We start from the raw sequence: 18,027 nt of genomic DNA, 5'->3' as shown, positions 1-18,027 counted from the left end.
TCATAAGGTCCACTTCAAAAGGGAATAGGTGAAGCAGCCCAATGGGAAGTCTTTGTCTTGTAAAATGAGTATAGGTACAGAGAATAGTCATGCATATGCAAACTGTTGAACTCTGCTTTCACTGAAATCAGTAGCAGCTTTGCCAATAAAATGGAGAAACAATGGGGCCTTTCCAAGATCTGAAAAAAGGTACTAGAGCTATATCCTCATATATCATTATTCCCATCTACTGTTTTTATGTCCTCTGCTGACTCCGAACTCCCAGTGGTCCCAGCTTTGACAGACTGCATAAATGGAGCTGGCAGTGCAATGCATTGAGCAAGTCAGTGAGCATAGATTGATTTCTAACCTATATAAATCTCTTGAAATGTTTGTTTTTCAGAGCCTAACTTTATTGCTGCCTATGACATCGGCTTGTTCACCTACTTCTTCTTCCGTGAGAACGCGGTGGAACATGACTGTGGGAAAACAGTGTATTCTCGTGTGGCAAGGGTTTGCAAAAATGATATTGGGGGGAGATTTTTGCTGGAGGACACATGGACAACTTTCATGAAGGCCAGACTGAACTGCTCCCGTGCTGGAGAAATCCCTTTTTATTACAATGAATTGCAAAGCACCTTCTACCTTCCTGAGCAAGATCTGATCTACGGTGTCTTCACTACTAATGTGTAAGTTGCACTGGCTTTACTGCCCTTCCTCTATCCCCAGCAGTCTGAGACTGACAATGTATTGATTTCTTAGACAGTCTGAGCAATCATTTTTGAAAGATCGTTTGGTAAACGTGAAAGAATAGATAGGTCTGTGTTATCCATCATGACAACATAGCCTCTAGGACAGTGTTTTTAATCCATGGTTCACAGATTCCTGGAGTCCATAAAAGATGACTCTGCAGTTTTAGGGTGAATTAATTTGGTACAAACCTGGTCATTGACAGACTTCAGACTTTTTGTAGGGACAGTGCAACTTGTGTAGTTTAGCGACGTGATCTAAAAATGACCCAACAAGAAACACATTAAGGCTAATTGCCTGGACAACCTGACACAATTATGTGAACACTGGCTGGCCCGTGAGATGGACAGGTGCACACATTTGGGAGAGAAGGGCTGGAAGGAGAAGAATGAGGCAGGTGGGATCACAACAGCCTAGATTGAAAACAACATCTATTGCAGTTGAACAACACTGTAATAGCAAGGTCATGAGGGTCACAAGACATTTAGCATTTCCAAGGTGGGAGGCTTTACCTCTGGCTCAGACTGTTTGAGGTCCACAAATCAAAAGCAACGTTGGAACTTTGAGGGGAAGGTATGATTTCTGATACTTCATAATCACTTCTTCTTGGCTTGATATTGAAAAAACTTGTAATTGGAATGATTTAGTGTAGCTGTGAAAGCAGAAAGGGGAAGAGGAGTTAATTAAAAAATATATTAAAAAACTCATAATGTATATTTTTAAGTCAGGAAAACTCAAATAACTTTTTCTCTGATGCCTAAGGCTAGGATGATAAGTTTCAAGCTATAACCAGTCTGCATGGTATTGAGTTTCAATAATACATGTTCTCCAGGGGGGTGTTAGCCTGACACGTAAACGAGAGAATGAAAATCTGAGCAGTTACTCCATAAGGGAAATACTCAAAGTGCCTTCCTTATGCTGGGCAGCCAGTTTCTTTGGGGTTTTTGTGTGCACTGCTGTACTGCCCAATATGAATAAGGGCCTGTTCCCAGAGAGCCCACAGAAAACCAAAGAAGTGAAGCCCCACTGAAATACAAACCCTCCTATTTTAATGTATCACCTGATGGTGTGATAGGGCTTGAACTTCAGCCCCTGAAGTCACAAAGCATTAGCACCAACTTCTTGAGCTAAAGTGCTGTTGGGGAGCCTCACTGTGGGTCAACAGAGCCTGAATGTTCTTCCCCCTCTGTAAATTCCAAGAAATAGATAAGAGCTTGGCCACCCTAGTCCCTCTTCCATGTTTTGTTTCTGTTCCATCACTGCCAATGTCAGTCAAAAGTGAGCCAGCAGAGAAGCACCTAGAAAAAATAAACATGATTGAGCACTGCACCTTGACTGTAGGAAAAGATCTGTCCTCGGATTGAAAGGCACATGAGTCATTTTTCAAAAACATTTAGAGGATATTAGCCAAACTTCCTGAACATTAAAAGGAAATCTGGCTATTGCTTTGGCCACTTGAGCATTTTTTTTTTTTTTTTTTTTTTTTTTTTTTTTTTGCCATTGGAGAGGATTTCTGTGCCAATAGTGAAAATGTTTTATCTATCCATTTGTCCATTCATCCAGCCAAGAATGGAAGTTGGAAATGAGGAAACTATTAATAACTGTATTTTATTTATCAAATTGGTGACATTTTTGGACAATCAAGGGAGAGTAGACATAAACTAGCTCTGGCTGGGACAATTCTCTTCTGCTGTGTCCATCTCCCGAGTTTATCATGAGATGTGATGGGTGTTACCTGTCTCCTCTGGGTACACTTGAGCATTCTTTGTACATCAGGGATATAGGATATCTCTTGTATCTTCTGAAGACAACAAAATATGCACATTTGTGTAATTGAAGAAATTACTAATTGATAACAGCTGAAGTTAGATCAAATAGCATTTTGGGTCTACAACATGGTGTTCTTTTAAAAGTTCAAAGAGAAAATGTTCCAATTTGTCATCCGACTAGAGAAATAATGGTAATTATTCTTTTAACTTTCACTGGGACTTATATCATGCTGCATGAGCTCTGCATACCAAAGAGGGTTAATTTATGCACCAGTCTGAGGTCCTTTGTGATAAAATGCCAAGGCAACACAAAACTATGATTTTTTGTTGCTGTTTTTTACAGGTACTTTTTACTTCAGAAGGTTCATGTTTAATGAATTTAGGGTCATCTTATAACAAAGGGGAATTAGTGGTTGTGGTAACACCCACATATAGATTTATTGCTTCATGTTGTGTTATACCCAGCTGAATCAGTAGGAAAGAGAGCTTTTAGGGGAAGCTGCTGATGAAATATTTAATATGTTTTTATTAAAATTTTCTGGGAGGTAATAGAGACAATGTTAAAACCTCTTTGAACTTAACCCATTCTTTAAACCAGCTAGTTAGTCACAGGAGGTAGGAGGTGGGAATAAAGGAAGTTACACTTCACACCAAAACACAGGGGCCAGCTGCACCAGTTGATGTCACTGGCTTGAGACTGGGATCAAACTTTTCATAAGAAGGGATGGGAAATATGCCAGGCCACAGATGGAAAAGAAAATGGTCCACAGATTTAATGGAAAACCTCTTTCCTTTCTCCTTTACAGCAAAGCGAAAAGGCTAAACTATGAAGTCCTTAGCAGGGCCCTAAAAATATCCTTTTTTTTCTCCAAGTATTTTCATTAGACTAGTGGAATTTTATTCTTTCTTTTCCTTTTTCATTTTCTCCCTCATTGTCTTTTTTTTCCTGTGTGTGCCTCAAGGCATTTACTTGTCATCCATCATTAGGTTTGTCTTAAAAGCTGCTGTCTGTGAGCATGCACTGCATCAGCAGTGTTCAGACAAAAGTGGAGAAAGGTTTGCCTGGCGTTGCTTTGACATGTTCAAAGTGAGCTACTCCATCATTCTGGGGATGGAAGGGGCAGGGGGGAGCAGGGAATGGGAAGGCAAAGCAGGAAGTTCTTCCTGATGTTGTATTGCTAGGAAGAAATATGCTCTGAAAGAATCTGTTCTTCTGCTTTTCAGCCTGGAATGGTGAAGAAAGGCTTTTTTTGTGTGTGCAAGAGAGTGTAATTATTGGTTTAGTTAAAAAAAAAAAAAAGGAAAAAAAAAGAAAAATAAAAGAAAAGTGTTCTTTTCAGGGAATTCAAATTGCCTTAATTAGCAGAAAGATACATACAGCAGGGCTTGGGTTATTTAAAAGGCACCATGACGAATCAGTCTCTCATGCTGGCCCTATTTTTAGTTTTATTTTGATATCTTTTTCTCTAAACCTTGTGGCTTTCCTTAAAAAAAAAAAGGGGGGGGGGGGGGGGGCGGGGAGGCAGGGAAGGGGAAAACTGGGAGCAGGTTTGAATTTCAGGTCATCACTTATCAAATATCCCTCTGGGTCAGTTTTGTTGAGGTCACCATCTAGGAAGTGCCCTCCAACCCTCTTGAGGCAGGAGGAGATGAGCTGGCTCAGGACCCTGCAGAGATGGGTCCTCCAGGACTGAAATGGAACAGCAAAGGCCAACTGATCTGTGTGCAGTGTGACTGGGCAGCCCAGCACCCTTAAAACACATTCCTTCTTGAAGAGTCCTTCCCACAGCAGCATTTCCCTCATGATGCTGTGCCTCACCTGGCTGAGTGTGCTTGGTGAACAGTCTGCCCCAGACAGATCCTGTACCCACCTGGGAACACACAGAAGTGAACTGTGGTCATTGAAAACAGAGGTTTTCACGAATTAGCAAGACCTTTTTGAGCTGCTGTCAGAACCAGCTGGGTTGTCACTGTCGCCTTTTCCCTTCCACTGCATGTATATAAATACAATATTAGGTGGCATATTTTATAGCTGAAGATTTCAGGAACCTGTAGAAACAGAATTTCACCTTGAGAAGCAACAAGAGATTAAAAATGAGCTTGTTTGTAATCAATAAAGGTAGATGGGTGGTTAAAAAAAAAGAAAATAAAACCAGACACAAATAATCCATGCAAATTAAACTGTATTCCTTTCTTGTCAGAACTTCTTCCGTGGCCCTTAAATCTCTGACATTTTAAAACCAAACTTAAAACTCCTTCTCAAAATTGTCACACAAATCATCTGCATTTTACAGTTTATTTATTTATTTATTTTTACTCCCTATGAGACGGGTATCACTGTACACTTACCTAGCAATTTACATGTATTTTATTTGAGTGGAGTTTGATGTCTGTTATGATGAAAATGTCAATGTTCTAATGATTAAATTGATTTTTTCCCCCTCCCCTCTTCCAGAAACAGCATAGCTGCCTCAGCAGTGTGTGCCTTCAATTTGAGTGCCATCACTCAAGCATTTAATGGCCCCTTCCGCTACCAAGAAAACCCAAGATCAGCCTGGCTGCCAACGTTAAACCCCATCCCTAATTTCCAGGTACTGCTGTTGCCCTTCAGTTTACTGCAGTCCCTTCGATGTTCTGTCACTTCAGTGGGTTGATTTGTGTAGGGCTCATGTTTCCAGGTAGACCCATGGTACCGATAAATTGTATTTCTCCACATTTATGAGTGTTTTAGTCTGTGGAACTTCTTGCCACAGAATTCATGATAAAAATTGAATAGTTTAAGTAATAGTAAGAACATTCAGAATTTTTTAATATTAATGAATGATTTAAATCTCTGTTGCACTTGTCACTGACATGTGTACTCTGAGGATGTGATTCTCAGAAGGGGACATAAGACATGCCCCTGCTAGAACTGGGAAGGACTGAAAGCTGAAGCTGGACAAAGGCAAACTAGAATGGAGACAATCTGTATTTTTTAAACAAGAAGGGTAATTAACCACTGTGATCTGTAAGGAAGTGATGAATTTTCCATCACTTGATAGGGCCCCTAAGGCTACCAGTGCTTCAGTGGAAGATGGATGACTTTCTAACACATGGTAGCTCAGCCAGAAGCCATGGGCATGCTGCCACTGTAGCTGGTGGAAGGGGACATATGAGGATTGTCACAGGGGTTCCTTCTCCTTTTAAAAATCTTTGAGTTTATGAATTAGCAACTTTTCAGGATTACCTGTCAAAGCAATTTTGAAGATGATAAAACAGCTTCAGTTGCTTTATCACCAGATCCAGTCACTGTGGGGCACAGCATGTGTGAGACAGCCTCAACAAACCTCAGTCTCCTGAAGCATGAGCCTGTTTTACAACTCAGCCCCTTCCCAGCAGGAGAATCCTGGGGAGGATGGACTTGTCTTCATGTCCTTGCTTCCCCATAGCAAATCCTTTCAGCCCAATTGTCTGAATCTGGCTCTCCTTTATGATGGCAAATGTGCTGAGGCTGCCTGCAAGTGCCATCTGCCTTCAAACTGGTGATGTCAAGGACCTTCCAAAAAGAACTCTACAGTCGCCTGAAATCACAGCAAGAGCAGATGGGAGGCAGGTCTCTGCTGCAGGCAGGGACAGCCTTATCTTCCTGCTGAGGAAGCTGATTTCTCTTCCTGAATTCCCTCTTGGCACCTGACTGAGGGCTCCTGCCCAGACAAGGTGGGACAGGCTTGGCCTCTTGATCACCCTCTCAGCTTGGTGCACTCAAAACCGAGAAACAAAGCCTTGCTGAAGGTCCAGCCATGCCAAACATAGCCACGATTTTTTGTTGTTGTTGTTCTTGGTTTTTTCGTTCGTTTGTTTTGGTGTTTTTTTTTTTGTTTTTGGTTTTTTTTTTTTTTTTTTGTTTGTTTGTTTTTTTTTTTTTTTTTTTTATTTAAAGGGAATATTAAGGCAGACTGAGGATCAAGGACTTTCTTGCTAGGCTAACCCAGAAGGCATAGTAAAAGACTTTGGAAAGGAATAGTAAAGGACTTAAGAAGGCATTTCCATATAGTGAAAAGTATCAGATAAAATGTGGAGTGTAAAGATTGCAGCAGCAAGATGAAAGAAAAGGGTCAGAGAAAAATAAGGAAAGGAGAAAGAGGTATGTGGTAGACAAAAGGAAGATTGCAAGAAGAGATTAAGATGTTTTTCAAGTACAGAAGGAACAAGAGGTCAGTGAGGAGCCTTAGGGATATGACAAAGGTAATTTAGTGACAGAAGAGGCAGATATTGCAAAAACATTAAATTAATTTTTTGCCTCACAAAGAAGGATGAGGGAAGCATGCCAGAATTTTTTTTTTCTTGCAGAGAGGAAGGAGAAGTACTGAAGGATGCAGGTGATCAGGACAGTACAGATAATCAGGAAATTAGAACAAAACAACATTAAACCAAACCTGAGGGATGCTGTGTCAGCACATGAGCTGCCAATAGACCAAAAGAATTAGCTGTGACTTGCTGAGAACAGAAAACAAAACCAACAATGACATTCCTGCCACTAGGATTCCTTTTAGGTGATGCTCTAGAAGGGAAAGTGAATGGGGAGAAAAGCATCCAAAAGAATGGATATGAACCAGAAGGAGCATAGGATACAACAAAAGAGAGAGACCTAAGAACTCTGTAGAATATGGGATGAGTCATGAACTAAAAAAAGACCATTGCAATAGAAAAAAGCATTAAAACCCACCCGAGGACACATAAAAAACCCACTGATGTTTCCTTAGTCTGGCTATTCAGGAAGATGCTTAAATTTATTATAAAGTGACCATGTTCATAGGTTGTGAGAATTAACATAGCTGTGTTCTTCTAGTTCACACAACCTCTAGAATATTGTAAGGCTTAGTACACCAGCCCTGGAATCCATATTTTCTGTCTGAATGTGTGTTAAACCCCTGACAACTAATTTTAGCACATAGTAGGAGAAAGGGCTGCGTGGTGCGCCCAGGAAAGGCAGCGATAGCACCAAGAGTTGCTGTGATGTGTATCCAGAGTGTGCACATGGGAAATTTGTACACTGCAGCTCAAGTGCTGTAAACCAACATCCTAAGTCTCAGTATTCTGACTTTTCTTCAAGGAAAGCCCTAACACCTGGATCCAAAATGAAGAAAAATAAATGTGTGAGATTTTATTTCTAGTGAAGTTGCTAAGGTGTGAATTCCATTTAGTGAGTAGTGAAGTTGTTCATAGACTGAGTATGGGGTCGGCAGGATTTAGTGGTACCACTGTCTCCCATGGTATTGGGAAGATAAAAAACCAGCCACTCTGCTGCCTTTTGGAGTAAATTTTCTGCCCTCCATGCATGATATTGTGGGGAAGAGTGAGATCCAGCCCCAGCTACTGACATGGACCAAAAAACTAGCACTGGCTTTCGAAAATGCTGAGTACTAGAGATTAATCTAAGATGGAAACTCAGGCCTTAAAATGCATTATCCACCTGGTAGGAATTACACTGTTTAAAAGACACAAGATGAGCTCTTTTTCTCCTCTGTTCTTGCTGTGCAAGGGAATTGAGTCCTGTTTCAGTGCCTCCCTTGGTGCTGGAGTATGGGTAGTCATGGCTTGATCTGCCATTTGCTGTCAGGAGAGAAGAGTGTGAGGTGAGGGGAGCTTGGGGTTAACCTGCTTTGCTTCAGATGCAGCTGGGGGGGCCTGTCCAGAAGGGAGCACATCAAAGAAAAGCAGTGTGGCAAGTTTGGTTCTTTGATGCAAAACCAGTCCGTTTTTAGGTTTTTTTAAACTCCAGGTTATACAGACTGAGATACTAGGCAGAGTCCGAAGATCGTGTGAAATGTTTCAAAGATTTATCACCACAGAACTTTCTCTCCCCTGCTACCTTTAAATATTTCTACAGCTAGCTTTAATTCTTTCTTTTTCTCCATGGCTTGTTAAAGCCTTTTTCCCTTCTGCTGTGCTGGTTGACGCTGTCACAAGGGAAACTCCACATTGCTGGTCAGTGGACCACCTAGGAGAAAAGTTTTCAAAGAATGGGCTGCAGGCCAAATCTAGGCTAAGAACCTCTGTTCAGGCTACGTATTTAATCCTGTGACCCTCACCCAGACCAACCTCCCCAGGAAATCAAGAGGACATGATTTCCATGCTGGGCTGGGGAGAAGATGCACTTTCTGAAATTCAGTCTTCTTGTATTTTAGTGTGGGACACTGAATGATGACAGCCCTAACGAGAACCTGACAGAGAGGGTCCTGCAGGACGCACAGCGCTTGTTCCTGATGAACGATGTGGTGCAGCCAGTGACTGTGGATCCCTACGTGACTCAGGACAGCATCCGCTTTTCCAAACTGGTGGTTGATATTGTTCAGGGGAAGGATACTCTCTACCATGTCATGTATATTGGAACAGGTAAGAGCATGAGGGCTTCAAACAGTTCCTCCTGCTTGCTTGTGTACCTAGCAGCCCTGGGAGCCCCGTTGTGAAGTCCTTACACAGTTTTCATTCAATATGATTTTGGTACCAAACTGCATGGAAGTTGTTTGTCTGAGTAAATTAAAAGCAGGATGGAGGACTTGAGCCAGAGTCCCAAGTGATCAGACTATAAATCTCCATTGTGTTTAAAAAGAACAATAACATTTTTCTCCCTCTTATAAAAACATGTTTCAACTAATCAGGCTAATAAATAACAGTGGGCAAGAGCAGAGGTTGGTGGAATGCTCTGCGGTTTCATGGATGTCAGTTGCCTCTCAGTGCTATGACAAACCCATCTCTGAATAAGCAATAATAATGCATAACCTCCAGGCTTGCCCAGGGATTTAATTATGTCTTTCTTTGCACTTCCATGTCCCTACTGGTGTATGACTCCCAGTGCTTTCAGGAATGGGCATGCACCAAAGTTTAAGGCAGATAGGGAAGCTGAGGCAAGTGCTTTTTTGTGGGAGCATAGCAAGTCAGTGGTAGAATTAAGTGTGTGATTTAGTCTCTCGATTTTGACTTCCATCCTCTAATTAGCAGGACATGTTGCTTCTTCTGAAAAGCACAGGTATCTTGGATAAGTGAAGATGCTGAAGGAGGACAAAGTGTTATAAATGGTTGTCTTAGCCCATATTCGTACCAATGATAGAGGTTATATTAAATAGCTGATTAATCAGAGCATATGGCCAGCCTCATGGGTATAATGTTGTTATCTTCTATTGCAGAAGCTTTGCCTTTAGAATAAGATGGATTGCTTCCATAAGTGTTAATTTAATCTCACATCTGAATGCAGAGTCATTGCCTTATTCTCATGTTTAGGAGAATGTACCTTCAGGACTGTGTCATAATTTATACAACTTTTACCACCACTTATTCCAAAAGTGATCATCTTAGTTTATTATTTATATGTTCTAGCAACACTTCCAGTATGGGAACTCCATGAACATTGATTATGATGAAAAGATTGTAGTTAAATGAAAATATAACATGGTTCTGCCAATATGATATCTTGATATTTAAAGTGAGGAGTCCAAGTTACAAAGCCTCAGAGAGAGCTGGAATACTTCCTGCTTCATATCATTAGTGTAGAAAGGTCCGATGTCATACCCTTAACTACTTGTGTTTGCTTTATGGCCTTGGTTAGTGGTGGCTGAAGAGTAAGATCTGCTGGAAATGTTTAAACCTGTGAATGCTTCAGTAGAGACGGCCCTGCCTAGAGACTGTCTAGCCTCTTTGTTTTGTGCAGCCCTGAGCACAAACCTAGTCCTGAGACTAACTGAGCCCAGACTTCAGTCTTATTCCACATGGAACACACAGCTTCCCCACAAGGGAAGCTTCACATGGTAGCCAACCCCACCACTATAAATTGCTGAGCTTTGGCACCAATGCAGAAGTTCCTGAAACAGAAAGATTAAGTTTCAGGAACAATCAGGCTGACAGACCTCTTGGGGATTTCAATGAAAAGTGATGTGCATTAATCTCCCACAGCTTTAAATTGTTTAGGTAAGAGCACTGTGAGCACAAACATGTATGTTTCTGTGTATGCACTCCTCGTGCCGTAACATCCCCTTGTCAAACTGGCTTCTTCCAGGAAGAGGATCAATTAGGTCTGTGACCCATGCAGTCATTATGGAGGCCTCAGAGATTTCCAGCAGGGCTGCTGCATCTGTTGTCATTTGTCATGACATCAAATCACACTGATCTGCTCCATAAACCAGTAGAAATACAGACTCAAGGCACCAGAAATTATTCTTGCCATCCCGGGTCACCTTGGTCTGTAACTCTCTGGTAACAGGACCAGACTACTCTGCCTGAGTGCTCCAGCTGGGAAAAACTGCCAGGTACTCACTGTCCAGATGGTTCACATCCTTCTGAATTCCCATTTTAGTGCATTCTCAGGTGGTTTCTGCTGAGGATTGTAGCGATGTAGCTGAAGCTCTCTACCATGGGCAGCAGGTGACCCAGAACTAGGTCAAACCAGCTCTGTAAAGATGGCATTAATATTTCACTCTTTAGGCAGGTATGAAATGAAGTCATTGCCTCCAAGATTTACTTGTGCCTTGTTTCTTGTTCTATTAGAGTATGGCACCATCTTGAAGGCCCTTTCTACCACTAACAGGAGTCTGAGGAGTTGTTACTTAGAGGAAATGCAGATTCTCCCCGAGGGACAACAAGAAGCAATCAAGAGTCTCCAAATCCTACACAGCGACAGGTCACTCTTTGTGGGTCTAAATAATGGAGTGCTAAAAATTCCTTTGGAGAGATGCTCCATGTACAGAACAGAAGGGTAAGTAAATTTACAGCTCTAATATATCCCACTTCTGGTTAAAGAAAAAAGCACCAGGGTAACGTGTTCCAATCTGATTCAGTTTAGAAGGCTTTTTGCTTCATCAATGAGAGACAAAAAGCACTGCTGAAGTGTGTCTCCTGATGGATACATGCATGACAAGAGCAATGAGGATAAGCAATTTTTTTTTTGTAAATGTTTATTAGTCCTCCTCAGAAATTAATCATATGTTTACCAAGAAGGGGCTTACAATATTTACTCGTTTAAAAAAAAAAAAAACCAAAAAACAAAACAAAACAAAACAAAAAATAAAAATAATAATAATAAAAAAAAATTTAAAAAAACAAAACAAAACAAAACAAAACAAAACAAAAAAACCTTCAGATTATAATATTGCTTTTATTAAGCCCATGTGTTTTCTGAGTGGTTCTTATTGGCAGTACGGATAAAGGTTTCTGAATTTGGGTTGCAGCCAGCCTTTCCTTGCTTATCCGAGTGATCACCTCTCAAACACACGATGAGGCAGGACTGGGCTGTGTGGCAACCTGTTATTGCTTTTGGAAATCAATAGTTCATCTCAACTATGTGTGACACCTCTTTCTTACACCTGGATAGATTCTGTGCCTTGATTGTACCTCATAAAGGGAGTTGGAAAAATGACTTTTTCTAATTATCTGCCTTGGCTCCAGAGCAGTCTTCCACACAGAACTGTACAAGGTTTTTGCATCCAAATGGTGCCTCTCCATTTAAGCAGGTGAAACAGTGTGATAGCAACTGTTTGAGAAAGATATTCAAGTAATCTCACTGGCGCTGCAGTAACTTGTTTGCATCTCTTGAAAATAATTCTCCTCTCATGCTTTTGCCTTGCTTTCCTATGTGAGAGTTTTGTGTGAAACTGATGTCCTCTGTGCTAGACAAGAGGAAGGATTTTGTTAGCAACATTTAAATGGATTCCCTCTTCCATGGCATACTGAAAGATCTCCCTGTTCTCTTGCCAAAAAAATTGTTATAGAAAATATCACTATAATTTTATTTTCAACAGGTAGTGGTTATCTATCAGCTTGTACTAAATCCACATATGTCTAAAACAGATGGACACAAAAGTGTTTAGTGAGAGAAAACCACAGCTGGAAAGTGCCATCCTGTCCTCAGCCCTTAAAAGCAGAGATTTTTAATAAAGGTAGAACATAACAGCTGTCCTTTTCAGGCTGTCCTGTATAGTCTCAGTCTGAGAATATTTATGTGTGTATACATATATATGATCCAGTTTCAAGATCTTCCTTTCCTAATCTTGAGTTCAGCTTTCCAGTAATTTATAGATGCTGTCCTATTTTCAGCCTGCCCAAGTACTTTGTATGACACTTCCATTAAAATTCAAATGTTGGAGGTTTGCTGAATTGCCTTAAAATGGGGCAAGCAGGAAAGAAGCAGTGACTGGAGAGCAGACAGGTGGGGTGTTTCACAGGAGCACCATATTTAAATCCTGGAGGCTGCAGAGCAGCCTTTATAAGCTTATCCCAGCAAAACAAAAACCTATCCTCAGAGAGGTTCCCTTGCCTGCTGATGACCAAAAGCATCCTCAGTTTTATGCACTGTATGGCACTGTTTCCTGGCTGAAATTTCTGGGAAGTTTGTGTATCAGTGCTGGTTTTCTCTAAAACAAACTTTCTGGAGGCAATTTTGAGTGAAATAATAAAACAACCCAGTTCTTCAGGGTTGGGAAACTCAAATTTTGCGTCCATTGATTACTTTCATGATAGAAATCACCAATACCCAGCCACTGGGCAATAGCAAGGTACAAGAGATAGGGATTCCTGATGGCCTGGTGGGATGTGATGTAGGAGGTCAGAATTTGCTGAATTTGGGTGCATTTAGTGTATTTGGGAACATTTAGAGTTCTTGTGTACATTGCAAAGGTTCCTTTGTCCTACAGGCAAGTCTTGTGGAGGGACTGTGCATTTGGAAAAAGGAAGGAAAAAAAAAAGAAAATGTAGGAAAGCCAAGAAACTCCATCATTTATTTATTTGTTTGAGAGGATGTTTATGGTATTAATATTACATTTTAGGCTAAGTTTTTTGTTGTTTTGGTTGTGAGGTTGGTTTGTTTGTTTGCTTGTTTGTTTGTTCGTTGGGTTTTTGTCTAGGAAATTATTCAACTGCGATTTTTTCAGCTGCAAGTGTTAGAACCCTTTCTCCACTTACCATCCTGGCTGTGTAGGTGATAAGTCAATTTGACCTCCTATGTATTTCTTTCAATCCTGAACAGTATCAAGAAGGATATTTTAATTTCCTCCAGTGCATTCCACCTGGCACTTCTCCTGGGCTGTGATTTATTGCTTATTGTTGTGTCTATATTTAATACACGCCAATATTCAGCCACTATGGGAAGAAGGGCTCCCACCCCTACAATGCTCCCTGTTTACTTTTTTGTTGTGCTGTGACTTCGTGACTGGCCTCCTCGAAAAGCTCTGGTTTCAGCAGTTTTTATAATGTAATTGTTTTGGTGGGGCGGCTCGGGAAGCTTGGAGGTGATGGAGAGAATTTGTGCCTCCCAGGCAGGAATACCACATTGTTGTAGGCTCTGCCTTCTGTTATCAGGAAACTTTTACAGCCTTTCAGACCCTGGGGGTTGATGTGGGTTTGTGATTGCTGATACAGAGCTGTTGCCTTCAGCCTGCCTTCCCCCTCCTCTCTGGAACAGGCAGTTGTGTATCGAGAGAAAATTGACCCCAGCATTGATCCTGGCCAGCGATCTTTGCTGCTCTGCTGCTTTAAAACCTCCGGGCTTGGTACCGAGGCTCTCAACTGGGGCAGAGGGAAAAACAGCAGCAAACGGAAGAGATGGAAAGGGATAAGGATTTCTGCCATCTCCTTTACTGTTTGTTTACTGACACGGCAGCGATTTAATCTCTTAAATGGTGACCAGTAACTCAGCCCCGTGCCTTGATGTAGTGGGTGTCTGAGCAGTGTTTTGTGCTTGCCCACTGACCTGTCTCAGTTTGTCTTTTCAGAACAGCCACTCTTAGCAACAGGGCAACGGGAAGACATCTGTAATGTCAGCTGCCCAAATTTACAGGCTGGACTTGGCTGCAGGGACCTTGCCTTATGCCTGTGTGTTCCTGCTGTTTGTCTTTCCTGCTGTCTTGAGTGCTGCTGTTCCCCACTCACTGGAGGCTCTTAGGAAAATGTCCAACATGAGCAAAACCTACAAGCCCTTTGAATATGCAGAATGTTTTGAAGGTTGCTTTGCTGGGTGGTAGTTTGGCTGTGCTTGCTGCTGAATTTTGCATGGCTTTGAAATCTTTGTAACTTCCCTGCAATTTTCAAATGAGCTTCGATTTTTTTACCTCAAGTTGCCCCTAAGCTTTGGTGAGAAATATTTGAAGAACAAGTAGTGCAGCCTTATCACTGACATCACTGTATCTTTAGAATGTGCCTGAGCAAAATCCCAAATCTGAATTTCAGAGAGCTGAGCACCTCAGATCTGCAGCATTATTTTCAGGTGGGATGTATCTGTAAGGCATAGTTTAATATTTTTTTTCAAAGGCTGGGGTGCAGTTATTAATTTTTAGAATTGCAATCAGACAGATAGGAAAATGAAGCTGGTTGTTACAAGGAATAGTTTATGATCTCTTTCTGTTGACTCTTTGCAACATCAGAACCCTGGGCCTCTGAGCAGACAGAAACCCTGAGGTAGGCCAAGGGTTTTGATTGCACATTTAAACGAGGAAAAGAAAATGTTTGGAAGTAAGACCAGATGGTCTCTTGAATACCCAGCCCTTCTCCTCTCCCTGTCCTGAGCAGTTTATTTTAATGCACTTTATCTTGATATTAATTCCTTCCATTTTTTTTTTTCTGCCTAAAACTTGCAGTCACATGGTGCAAATTGCAATTTTGGGTGTCCAGGCTGTGTCAGTGCCACCTCAGGTTACCTTCATGCCAGTGTGGATCCTCCTGCTTCCAGAGCCAGGTCCTCTTGCACGCAGCTGTGACATGCTCTTACCTGAACCCTTGCCTGCTTTTTGACCCGATTGCAGGGGATTTGCTCTTGAGTGATGGTGAGGTTTTTGCTCTCTTGCTTGGCCTGAATTCTGCCGCACATCCCCTCCAGCCATGGTACTTAATGCAAATCTGGCAGAAATGACTCAGCTGACAAGGACTCTTATTTGCTGACTTGATATCTGTGAGAGAAGCACAGCTCACCTCTAAATAGCTCTGGGCCAGTGATCAGAAAAACTAAGTACATATAGGTGAGTAACTCCTGAAATGGCTCCAGGGACTTTTTGGAAGAAAAAGGTCAGCAGCTACACTAAAGAAGTAGAGAATTTTCTGCCCGTTGTATCTCTCCAAAGTGGAACTGTAGCTTCAAGCATGATCGCTGTACCATGTCCACCTTTGAGGGGGTTGAGATATCACATGGAGGATGGCTTTGGAGTTTAATGGTATGTTTGGGGGTTTTTTTTGTTGTCTTTTTTTTTTTTTTTTTTTTTTTTTTTTTTTTTTTTAAGCCTTATATGATGCAAAATCCTCTGTAACAAAGGAGTGAAGCACTTGAATGTGGGATTCTAAAACCTGAATTACAGGATTACCATATTTCAGGAGTTAAACTGTTGGGGAATTTGTTTGGAGAAATAGCATAGTCTGGGAAGAGGTCTAAAAATCTTCCAGTTTTGGGGAGGGATTTATTTGAATACAGGCTGAAAATCCTCTGACTCCTTCATCAGAATGATGATGATAATTCCTTGAAGGACAAAGAATGAATTGTTGTTGGGTAAAAGAAAAATGTTTAAAAAGGTAGAGGAGGGAAGAACAGAGACATTTGCTCAGTGGAGCCCAGCATCCAGCAGATCACTGAGGTGACACTGATGGCCAGATTGTTCATCAAAGATCTTGAAAATCCAACACCTTTTTCTTAGCTGAGGCCGTTGAAAATCTGGCCCAGATTTTGTTTTGAAGATCTTCTCCCTGAGAGTTTAAAAAAATATTCAGCACATTGAATATCCGTTTAAAAATAGAGGCGAAAGGAAAGGTAACAGACTACAAAAATGTTGTGATAAAGCTTAATCATTAATTTCCATCTGTTCTGGCTGATATGGCCTCTCCACAATTAAGGGAATTAGCTAATTATTGTATCACCAGTAATGCTGAAAAGCTTTGGAATACTTCATAGGCAGAAAGGAGAGTGCTCAGCCCAATGTTTTGTCATCCACAGTATCCAGTAATATATCAGAATAAATCACTAAACATCTGGTTTGACATTCTGGTTGCATTTAAGAAAATAGCGAGACTCCCACTGACAGAGAATGAAGACATCAAACGGAACCATGATCACTAAAGCTCTTGGAAAGAATGAAGTTTGTAGATGAAATGGATCTGTGTTCTTTAAATAGAAGTACAAAATTATACCATTTTCTCTATCCTGACAACACATTTGCATCTGCTGTAGCAGGCAATTACTCCCATTTTCTTTAATGTAGCTGTTTATATATGTAAAGTTAAGTGCATCCACACTATTTGCAGGATATGGACCTCTAAGGTTTGAAGGGATGGTAAGGCCTAAGGAACATGGCTTTCAGAATAGCAGTCAAAGAGCTTCACTTGAATGGTCTGGGAAAGGGACGTGTCTGAAATTGGAAATAAAAGCAGACAAGGATAAGCAGTGAGGTAGTGAGCTGGGGCATGTTTCCTATAAGATGCCAGAGAGATTGGTTTTCAGTTTCATCTTATTTGACATTATCTTTAATGGTATGGAAGAAAGAAAATAGCATACTTTGTAGATGGCATTTAAGTATGAAGGAATCACAAATAACAGTGAGGAGAGAAATGCAGTGCGGGGCCAGCAGGGAAACCAGCAAGAGGCTGAGTTTGAGGGATAAGCCTGTGCGGAGATTTCTGGTGTATGTGTTGCTGAAAAAGAGAGAGGACACAAAATAGGAAGGGACTCTGCTCCCAACCAGATGATTTATGACAGTTTTACTCATTTTTACTAAATGCTCGAACCAATGACATGTATTGTATTAATTTTAAGCAGCCTGTACACTTTTAGGCTCCCACTTTTAGTTCTGAAGACTGGAAATGACCCTGAGTGAACAGAAGGGGAATTTAGCAGTAGCTGGAGTCCAGAGTTATCCAATTGCTGAAACAGATGAAGGTCACTTCAGAAGAACCCAAACAAAATTGGCTAATTTCAGGACTCACTTCCTTTTATCTCCTTCATATCATGACTAGGATGCCAATCCCTTTTGGGTTTGCCAGGAGGGAGGACACAGGTTAAACATGCCAGGGCTTCTGTTTGCTCCCTATTTTTAAAGCATCCTGCCAACATGACTTAGGAACAGTTTAGTGAATGGATCCTTTTGCCTCTAAGAGGTTGGCTTGAGGCCAGCTCAGATCAATGCTAAAAGTCATTACCATCTGATGCCTGCTAGGTGGGCTGTGTGAAATTACTTTCAGCACAGTGTCTACCGACAGGAACACATGTAGTTTTCTTGGAATATGTTATGTTAGGATGACATCGATGCTATTGTTATACAAACAAGATTAATAACTAAAGGCTCCCAGCAAGCCCCAGGGCAGATATCCATTGCATCTGTCAATTCTTGCCATTTGCTACTATTATGTCGTAAGATTTGTATTCTAGGCAATGGTCACATTCAGTAATGTGGCTCCTGATGAAAGGGTCTGCAGTCTTACTGCTGCTGTGGCTGGTTTTCTTCCTGCCTCAAGCTTCAGGCAGAATTTGCAGGGTAAAACACAAATGTGTCCAATAATAATACTGAATGAATGTATTGCTACAGATGCA

At 41.2% G+C, this 18,027-nt stretch overlaps 1 protein-coding gene across 8 annotated transcripts in view; it reads left to right on the top strand.

Annotated features, from left to right (window-relative positions):
• The window catches only part of SEMA5B (semaphorin 5B), a 267,706-nt gene that overhangs the window by 200,169 nt on the left and 49,510 nt on the right, over positions 1-18,027 (top strand). For all 8 annotated transcript variants that reach the window (XM_083865131.1, XM_083865130.1, XM_083865129.1 and 5 more), the window contains 4 exons: positions 383-668; positions 4,954-5,089; positions 8,666-8,873; positions 11,019-11,226. In XM_083865131.1, the coding sequence (XP_083721257.1) occupies positions 383-668; positions 4,954-5,089; positions 8,666-8,873; positions 11,019-11,226 (838 nt within the window). The remainder of the gene's footprint in view (positions 1-382; positions 669-4,953; positions 5,090-8,665; positions 8,874-11,018; positions 11,227-18,027) is intronic.

This window comes from Zosterops lateralis, assembly GCF_965231275.1.
Source record: "Zosterops lateralis genome assembly, chromosome: 7".
Lineage (NCBI taxonomy): Eukaryota > Metazoa > Chordata > Aves > Passeriformes > Zosteropidae > Zosterops > Zosterops lateralis.
The sequence above is the reverse complement of the archived record's forward strand: the minus strand, read 5'-3'. Positions and strand labels throughout refer to the sequence as shown.